General features: G+C 50.9%; 1 protein-coding gene across 1 annotated transcript in view; it reads left to right on the top strand.

Annotated features, from left to right (window-relative positions):
* Positions 1-9734: 9734 nt before the first annotated feature.
* Arglu1 (Arginine and glutamate rich 1) overlaps positions 9735-10183 on the top strand; it is a 34083-nt gene continuing 33634 nt past the window's right edge. Inside the window, exon 1 of the mRNA XM_077698685.1 lies at positions 9735-10056. Within this exon, the coding sequence (XP_077554811.1) occupies positions 9905-10056 (152 nt within the window). The 5' untranslated portion in view covers positions 9735-9904. The remainder of the gene's footprint in view (positions 10057-10183) is intronic.

Here is a 10183-nt window from a genome sequence, read left to right as displayed (position 1 = left end):
ACAAAATGTTTTGTCTCGACTGGCGCGCATGTAGTTCAGTGTCGCATGTTCCGACTGCCATATCTATGCTATCGAAAACGAAAATTGTGAGTTAATAATGATTTTCGAGGCTTCCAAAGTTGATATACATTTCAAGATGAATACTATGGGTGGCGACCTTCCCCCCATTTGGCAACAATAATGAAGCGAACCGGGCAATTTCATCTTCGCTGACTTAAAAAAAACAAGGTCAGAACTGGGTAGTTTGTGTTAGTGTTGCTGAACGTGGGGTTTTTGCACTATTTAAGGTTTATTTGCCACTTTTGGTGTCAATGAAGGGTAGTGGAGCAGTGCGGCCATTTATTTTCTTCGTGCGCAGGGTAATTTCAATATTCCGATATTCATCGATTAGTAATATACCGTGAAGTCAACCCGGTAAAGAGCAGAGGTTAAAATATATTGGGTGTTTCGGGAAAGTAGCCGATCGACGATGAATCCCCACGCCTTCCCAAAAGCAGAGCACAGGCAACGGCTCTCAAACGGCGTCCTAATCATTTAGTGCATGCCTGAATGTGTCGATAATTGGAGCGGCAAGTTTCCAAATTCGCATCCTATACTACGTGGCATCGAAGTGTCAGTGAACTGCATACCTCATCCCCAACCAACTCCAAGATTTCCGGACTTAAGGAGCCCCTCACCTTCCCACGGCCCAATTAGTAGCGCCTGAAGCTCAATAAACGCCCACTGACTCACTGAACTGAGAGTGCAGAATAAAATTGCTACTGCTCTCACAACACCACAACACGCCTGCATAATGATAGGGCGAGACCGGCGGAACGAATCCATAGAGTACCCAACGAGTCCCCACGTAACCGAATGCTTGTAAGACTTTCTTTGAGGAGGCACCGCGTAGTGCCTTCTAGCGGAGAGACAGACGGGGAAGGGAGGGGGGGGGGGGCGCTGTAGCGAGCGCTCACGGATGAATTCGCCATGGCCTCGGAGATCGCCCAAAACGCGCGCGGGGGTGATCTCGGCGGCCATGACTTGACTGCACTAAGCAGTGTCCGCGCGACCGGCACCGTAATAGGCAGAGCCTTTCAGTTATGCAAGTGGCCAGCTGGATTAAAGCGCAGTAGTATCTCTCTCTCTCTCTCTCTCTCTCTCCAGGATTTTGCCAAGTGGCACATCGAAGGAGACGCAAAAAAAAAAAAAAAAGGAAGAGAAGAGAAGGTAAGGAATTAAGAGGTGAAGGAGAATATGAAAAATTTCACAATCTTCCCGTAGGGGAACCCTGAGTAGTATGCGAAGCAGCCATGGGGTCGACTCAAGTTCCCATTAGTTTTCAGTTCGATCGCGGCGTTGCGGGAGGAGAATGAGGGGAGCGGAGCGCGTGCGCGTCATTTATACCGCGATGCTACATGGCGCCCCCAGCGGAGTATGCAGCGGCTACCGTCGCGTTTCTAACCCTAAGCTGCTTCGCATTATCGCGCGCGGAGCCACAGGTGTTGCCATTCGTTGCGCAATCTCGGAGAGGAGAGAAGCTTCGGAGAGGAGAGGAGTGTCGGAGAGGAGGGAGGAATGCCTCGCAAACTACTCAGGGTTCCTCCACGGGAAGATGACGATGGTGGTTGAACGCGAAGCTAGGGTCGTGATGGATTCTTTGGTCGGCCAATCCCTAGGGGCATCCTGCCACAATCATCATCAGCGGTGCCTGGCCAGGCATGCGCAGTGGGGGTGCGGTACTCAGGGTTCCGGAAGGTTCCCCTACGCGACGGTGGTTGAACCAAATGCGCATGGGTCGGTCCAACAGAGAGCCGTCGGCAAACTCACACTCCTCTCTTCTTACGCTTATTGAAGCTGTGCGTTCAATCCTATAGCGCCTTTTTCGTCTCCTGTGGCTCAAGCCATTTTAACCCTCCTAAACACCATTACTCCGCTCTTACGGGAATGGCTGTGAACCATCTCGGGAGTACCGAATCAGCGCGCATGCAAACTCTTCGAAATCGGGCAGCTGTGTTTCAGTGGAATGCCTGTGGTCTGCGCTCCCGCTTGTACGACCTCCGGCAGCTAGTATAAATTCCCGGTCATTGCCATCTCAGAATCCCGCCTGCGATCGGATATTCATCTGTCGGGGTACACACTGCATCAGTCTTCGACGACCTGCGACCAGAGCAGAGTGCTACTCGGAATTCGTCAGGACTTGATATTAGATGCGACGCATCTCTTTAACTCGCCTTGTCCCGCGTCGTTGTCGCAGCGTCGTCCGTATCCTCGGCGCGGCAGCTGTGCGCTCCGCCGCTCTCATCGCAGCGCCATCTGTGCGTCAGCGCAGTCAGCTCGCTCGCTCCCGTCGCCACGGCCTGGCTGGAGGAGCGGCGGGCGCGCACTTTGCATTCGCCGCTCCATAGGCCGCTCCTCCTTAGAGTGAACTAGATTCTAGTTCACTCTACCTCCAGTCCGGCCGCGCCGTCGCCATGCCAGCTGTGCGTTAGCGCGCAGCTTGCGCTCGCGCTTGCGCTCGGTTAACACATGCGCTGCTCTCTCTCATTCCGCTGCATATAAACGCGGTAAGTGCGCCGCTCCGCTCAGTCGTTCCGCCGCCGGCGCTCCGATGACATCGTCCGGTGATTAGAATAACGCAACGGCAACCCCCGATTCGTCGCATCTACCCCATGGTTCCCCTCGCGGGAAGATGGTGTAAATTTTTTTGCGCTTCACATTGTCGCACAAGACGCATCCAACGAATACATTGCAGCAACAGTAAAGCATGGCCGTGCAACCTTCACCATAAAACCGGGTACGTCCCACCGAGGGCAAAATTCAACACGAAGCTCCTGGAAGACATTTTGTCCACTACACCTCCCCCGCACTTGCTCACAGGTGATTTCAACGCACACAACCCAGCTTGGGGCAGAACAAAGACTACGTCAACGGGAAGCAGTTTTCTCCGTGTTGCCAACAGAGCGGGCCTGGACGTGTTAAACACTGGATGCCCCACATTTTTCCGCGGCAAAACTTCAAGTGTGTTGGATGTCACTATGGCCTCTGCTTCCCTGCTGCCGTCCGTGTCCTGGCATTCTGGTATTGAAAGCTTTGGTAGCGACCACGTGCCCACATACACAACAATTGAAGGAATTTGTGGAGGACCGTCTAAGCGGAAGGCATACTGTGTGAACTGGGACACCTACCAAAACCTATTAGAAGATAATGCTGGAGCCTTCTCAACAAGCGAGGAGCCCACAGTTGCCATTGGTCGGGCCAAATCAGAATCAACACTGCAAAGTCTACTTCCCAAGCCATGGTCTACATTTGATGGGGACTATGAACGTCTTCGCGCTATTCACCGGAGAGCCGAGCGCCGGGCCAGAAAAACCCTACTGCCAGACGACATCCAAGCTTCCAGGCGTTCGCAGAAGCCCGTTCAGAAGCACATGGTCATGCTTGCCAAAAGCCGCTGGGCCCAGTTTTGTTCAAGATTAGATCCACGCAAGCCACTGACACGCATATGGCAGGTGTTCCGCAGCCTGAGAGCCCCACCGAGTCAGATTCACCCATTTTCTTCAGTAACCCTCAAGCGTGGAGTCAGTGAAGTAGACGTTGCAGAAGGATTTTGCATAAAAGTCAGTGCTCCCAGAGCCCTTCTCTGATTCCCGCGCAGTGGCCGTAGCCCCCTCCCTCCGCGGGAACATTCAATAAAGTCATTTTCTCTTTCTCTCTCTTGACCGAGTGGCTTCCTACCATGAATGCTGTGATGATGGATGAGCCCTTTACCCTCAATGAGCTATCATCAGAGTTAAAGGGACACTGAAGTGATATATAAACATTGCGGGATTACTGGCGCAAATTGTAGTCCGGAGTCCCCAGGCCACGTTTCGACCACTCTGGGCGCGTTTACGCGATTTTATTTAGAAGGAAAATTAATTCGAAAATGCTGTCCTCCTCTCTTTACGCTCGCCCATTTTCTGTGGCGTTTTCGTGTGACGTCGGGAGGAGCCGAGACCGCAATTGGCTGCGCTACTGCACGGCTCGTCCCCGGCCTTCAGACAGAGTCACTCGGCCCAGCGTTTCGTCCGCCGGCCGCCGACGGGTCGTCGCAATTCGTTCGCTCAGTTGAAACGTAGCCAGGACACGTTTGTGAATGGAAGAATGTGCCTTTCTTTACTTGGTTAGTTTGTACACTATCTAGCTCCAAGTCAAGGTCGCTTCACACAAGCGCTGCACAAGCGCACATGCGACGCTTCGCTGACTGGTACGCCAGTAGGAAAATATAAGGCCTCTTGAAGGCGGGAGAAGAGTCAGCGAAGACAATATAGGTACTAAGGAAATAAAATCAACTGATATTTTTACCGTACAGCGTAAAACTAGGGTGCGGGAAGCATTTTTTTTCTCTGGGTGAACAAGCACAGCGGCCAGCAGCACGACTACGCATCTGCGAACGCTTTTCCGTCTAAGAAATGCAATTGCTAGACGTGAGATATTGTGGAAACTTGGGGGATGCTTACTACACGGGCGCTATACAACAAATAGTCACCTAAAGTACTTCAAATGATAAAACTAAAGAAGTGTAAACTGGTTATACATTATATACCTTATATATCCGATCTCGCCAGAGCTGGTTTGTGGCCGAGCGGTCTGAGGAACTAGGATATTGTTTTGCAAGTCGCAAGTTCGAATCCCCGAGGGTACATCGTTTTTTTTTTGCCAGTTGATTTTTTCGTTTTCGGCCGATGTTTTCTATACTGAATTCACCATTTTTGGGCCGTAACGTTCACTGCTCCACGAGCGAGTTCGCAGAACGCGCGCAGACTGCCACTGACGCGCTAGCGAGTTCTCGTTAGCGTGCTGTTGCCACAAGCACCGACTGCTTGCGGGCAGTGGGCACAGGCCTGAATCAGCACACCCTTGGCCTGGGTCGAACACGCTTTTTACGATACAGGCATGAGTGAGGCAAGCTCCGAATATGCGGGAAAAGCGCATGGCATTTGAGCGTCAGCGGTGACGCGGAGGGCATTCATCTACTGCGTAGGCCTCGGGTAGTGATTTCTGCGATTCCAAGCCGTCCTGGGGGGCTTATCTCAGGCATTTTACAGCCGACAATATGGCAGAAGGGCGGTACGGCGATTACTGAGATATCGAGAAGGCCCATCCAACGATGCCATCGGATGTCAAACATGTTGTTTTACAGAACCGAAACCGAAACTTGTTTGAATGCTAACCTCGGACATCGTCCAATCACGGTGCTATCTCCTCGCGACGTCACAGCTCTAGTTGGTGCGGCCGCCACAGACCGCGCATGGTAGTTTTTCTTCTTTCCCGCTTTATAAAATAATTAACGACTTATCAACCCGATAAACGATGAAAAGTGTGGTAATTTGAGCCAGTCTACGCAGTGCAAGCAAAACCGGGTGCTTGACAAATTCACTTCAGTGTCCCTTTAATTAAAATCTGTTAATTTGTCCACCTCGCCTGGGCCTGATGGAGTTAGCTATTTGGCTCTGCGACATCTCGGCAACAAGGCTCTTCAGCAGTTGCTAAGTATATACAACGCATCGTGGCAGACTGGCTATGTTGAGGCAAGCTGCAAAATTGGCCGACCGGTTCTCAAGCCGGGAAAATGCCCCACAGACATAAACTCTTACCGACCAATTGCTTTATTAAGCTGCATTGGTAAGGTAATGGAAAAAATGTTACTACAGCGGCTTGTCTGAGACCTCGACAACAGGAATGTCTACCCGCCAGTGATGTCAGGATTCAGGCAAGGAAGGAGCAGCATTGACAATGTGATCGCCTTGGTAACAGATGTTCATGCACAAAAGGCTGCGAAATGGTTCACCATTGCGGTCTTCCTAGATATAAAGGCAGCATTTGACAGTGTTTCCCACGAAGCAATTCGAAGGGAGGAGGCGTTTGTAGGACTGCGAAGCCAAATGCAAGCCTGGATCGGTGATTACCTAAAGGATCGGTATGTCTACATGACAACCAAAGACGGTGACACGACACGACATGCCATCACTCAGGGTGTCCCACAAGGTGGTGTTCTGAGCCCGACGCTGTTCAGTATATGACTCATCCGCATCACAAAGGTACTACCTCAAGGAATTCACATCTCAGTGTATGCTGACGACATCTGCATCTGGGCTTCGGGCAGGAACCGCAGAAACATACGAGCAAAAGCGCAGAAGGTTCTGTTTGCATTGAAAAAATACCTCAGCAGCTGCGGGCTGCTTCTGTCTCCTGAGAAGTGTGCTGTCATGGCATTCACCAAGCGCGATGTATCTCGATACCCACTGGAGATAAATGGCGTGCAGATACCCTATGTTTCCAATCACAAATTTCTCGGCATTACAATTGACCGTTCGTTGTCCTGGGCTCCCCATATCAGGCGGCTAAATGAGCGACTCCTTTCGTTCGTTCACGTTTTGCGGATGATGACAGGAAGCACCTGGGGCTGCCCAGTGAGCACTCCTGCGACTCTACAAAGCGCTTTTCGTAGGCTCTTGCGATATAGCCTTCCAGCTTTACATGCTGTGTCCAGGTGGAAGGCTTGCAAGCTCGAGCACTGCGAACATGCCTGGGCCTTCCAAAATGCACCTCAACGATAGGAACCTTATGTGAAGCAAGGTGCTTTTCTGCGACCACTCTCCGCTCACAAGAATTGCTCCCTACTGGCCTTCGACATGTTTCTGAATGCTTTGCTCATCCACTGGCTGCTGCTTCTGCATCTCGCGTGGTGCACGTCCTGCCATCTAATTACCTCCGACCCAGGCTGCCTGTTACTCCTCCGTGGTTGTACGCGGCGTCGATGCCCGCATCTTCCTTCACATATTTTGTCTTGGAGCATATCCAAACCCGTTATCCAGACCACATCCAAGTGTACACGGATGGATCCGTGACTTCTGCCTCTTCGGCAATCGGCGTATAGATTCCGTCAGCGGGACGGACCATTAAAGAAAAGCTCAGCCACAGAACATCCTTCACAGCCACTGAGCTAGCAGCTTTCAGAGCAGCACTTCTTTACATAAGCGGAAGTCCTGCTTGGCGGTGGGTAATTCTTTCCGATTCCCGGCCAGCCTTGCAACTACTAAATAAGCCGCCTGATTGTCCCAATCAACTTGTCTGCGATATGAACAAAATATTTTCAAGTGCGGTGCGCGAAGGTCATGAAATTTTCCTTCAGTGGATACCAGGTCATTCTGGTATAACGGGCAACAAGATCTCCGATGCAGTCACCATGAGAAGCCCACGACCTCAACTTCACCGTTGGAATCCAGTTTTCCAACGAGGATAGCAAAGCAGCTGCAATCGACCTAGGATGGCAGCTCCAGCTGCCGGCTTGGCAGGATCCTCTGAGCAGTTATGCGCCTCTTCATGCTATAGACCCTCAGTGCGATTTCCCGTATGCACAGGGTCTGCCAAAACTCACTGAAGGCGTGCTACACCGGCTGCGACTTAATGTTGCATATGTCCTCAGATGTAGCATGGGACACTCCTAACTTCTGGAGATCACGAAAAAGTTCGTCCACTCAGGGTTGGTTTTGGAGCAGCTCATAGTGATCAATGTCAAGGGACCACTGGATTGTGCGAAGAGAGGTGTCTCATCTCCTACTCGGATTCTTGCAGTCTACAGGACTAAGTGAGGTGTGGTGACATTGTGTGTCTGTTATTTCGGGACTAAGTGAGGTGGGATGACTTTGAGAGTCTCTGATATGGTATTGGGGACGATTAGGCGGAGCAATTGTCGGCAGCTATGCAAGGCTAAGTCCGCCTTATTCAACAATACTTACTTACTTGCTTAATGTTGCATACACCCGAAGCTTCTTGTTTAAGCTGGGCTGGGTAGAGTCGCCATTGTGTACAGTGTGCTCTACTACAGACAACATCAAACACATTTTAAGCCACTGCTCGCGATATGCCAGTCAGCGGGAAACAGCATCGAAAGCACTTGTGCGACTACGACCGGATGTCCTCTAGAACCCTCACACTTCCTTGGACCCTGGCGAAATCATGAGGAGGCAGTGCTGGGTACAAAAACACTGCTTACTTTTCTTGCGGTAACAGGGCTAGAAGAGGTTCTTTGAACTCTCTGAGCATGTACATTTTGTATATGTGTGCATTTCCCCTCTTACTCCCCTTTGTTTCTTTTCTTTTTCTCTCTATTTTTCGCTGTCACCTCACTGTATTCACCCCATCTGGAGTAGCAAGCCCTACCGTTAGTTGGGCTGACCTCTTCAGCTTTCATTGAAGGCGTTCTCTCTCTCTCTCTCTCTCTCTCTCTCTCTCTCTCTCTCTCTCTCTCTCTCTCTCTCTATCTATCTATCTATCTATCTATCTATCTATCTATATCGTGATGGATTCTTTGGTTGGGCAATCCCTAGGGGCATCCTGCCACAATCATCATCAGCGGTGACTGGCCAGGCATGCGCAGTGGATGTGCGGACCGGACGGCGGACAACGACAAGGGAGGGAGGGACACAGCCCCGAGCACGAGATGCTTCTCATCTAATCTAATACCTAGGGGCATCCTGCCACAATCATCATCAGCGGTGCATGGCCAGGCATGCGCAGTGGGGGTGTGGTGCTCAGGGTTCCCCTACGGGAAGATGACGACGGTGGTTGAACGCGAATCTATCTCGTGATGAATTCTTTGGTTGGCCAATCCCTAGGGGCATCATGCCACAATCATCATCAGCGGTGCCTGGCCAGGCATGCGCAGTGGGTGTGCAGACGGCGGACAACAACGACAAGGGAGGGAGGGACACAGCCCCGAGCATGAGATGTTTCGCATCTAATAAAAGTACGGAAAGCAAGCTAAATTTGCGGACTCCATAAAACCCTTTGGTAACGAGTTAAAAATCAAATTAAAACGCTCCCCCCCCCCCCCCCCCCCACACACACACACACACACTTCGGGTCAACTTGGTCGCTCTAAGGTTCCACACTGGTTCGCCGCGAATTCGAACACGTACACCAAATAATTTTCATTTGTGTTCCCTGCTTCGGCACACCGTTTTGATGAGAACTGCCACACGGAGGGGAAGAAATGGCTCAGCCTGGTTGTTGCCTACACCGAGTCACGGCTTCTGGTTATTCAAACGGTTGTCATTTTTTTTTATTTGCGATAGAATATCGCGGTTACAGGTAGAGATGGGCACCCGTCTCTCGGAGGAAGGCAAAAGGGAGCAGTGGTGGGGTCCCCAGAGCCACCGCCGGAAGTCGGGGGGTCTTCCAGTATGGAGGCCTGTGCCTCTGAGGTGTCGCCTTCTGGCTGAGTCCATCAGCTTGTTCGGCAGGAGCTGTGCAGAAGCGGCAGGTGTCATCGAACGGGGCGTGTCATGAAACTGGAAAAACCAGGCTTTTAGGTTATCTCCACAGAACAGGGGGGATTTTGGTTATTTCCTTTTGAACCAGTCGAACATAGAATGAATGGCGACTTTTTACAATTTCACACTGTAAGTCGCCATAAAAACGTATGGTTATTTCTTTTTGAACCCTTCTAGCACAGAATGCATGTCTAGTTTTTGTGGTTTTCTGCGGTAATATGGGTGCGTGCTGCATGCGTGCTGTAAACTGCCCTGTTGAATATTTAAAAAGCGCGCTAAATCGGTAATTACGGCTTCGTGCAGCATTCACTTTCAAATACAGCGCAGTTTAGCACAAGTACTAATTTTTGAAAAACAAAAACATGTTTCTTCTTTTAAAATATTTGTGTAATAAAGTAAAAACTGCAAAAATGTCACGTACGGTCCATCTGCACATTTGCCTGCCACAGACAGCACTGGTGGCGAGCCCAGCAACCGTGAGCGCTGTGACGGTCCTCCATTTCTGCGAGTGTATTTGTTACTTACGTGCCTTCCGTCGTCGCGTGTATTTTTCATCTATCCCTAGCACTGAAATAGAGCTGAGGCGAAGTTTAGTGCCTCCCACAATGGGAAGATCACGCAGCAGGAGCAGGAGTCGGTCGCCTAAGCTCGTGAGGCATAAAAGCAAGCGGCCCCGAAAGCGCTCCCACTCGAGGGGACGCAGTCGCGACAGCGTCAGCAGGACGACAGTGCCTAAATTCAACGACCGCCGACCAAGGTAGACCTTTTTCTTACGTCTCCCGCGGCTTTTTGTGACCTTTTGTAAGCACTGATTTCATTAACGGAATAGTCTGGAGAAGATGTCTAACCTGGCACCAGCGAAAGGGAGTCTAGACTCCCGCTCC

This window comes from Haemaphysalis longicornis, unplaced genomic scaffold, assembly GCF_048455015.1.
Source record: "Haemaphysalis longicornis isolate Haplotype H1 unplaced genomic scaffold, Haemaphysalis longicornis Haplotype H1 scaffold_2, whole genome shotgun sequence".
Taxonomy (NCBI): Eukaryota; Metazoa; Arthropoda; class Arachnida; order Ixodida; family Ixodidae; genus Haemaphysalis; species Haemaphysalis longicornis.
Note: the sequence above shows the minus strand (reverse complement) of the source record. Positions and strands in the feature narration are given on the sequence as shown.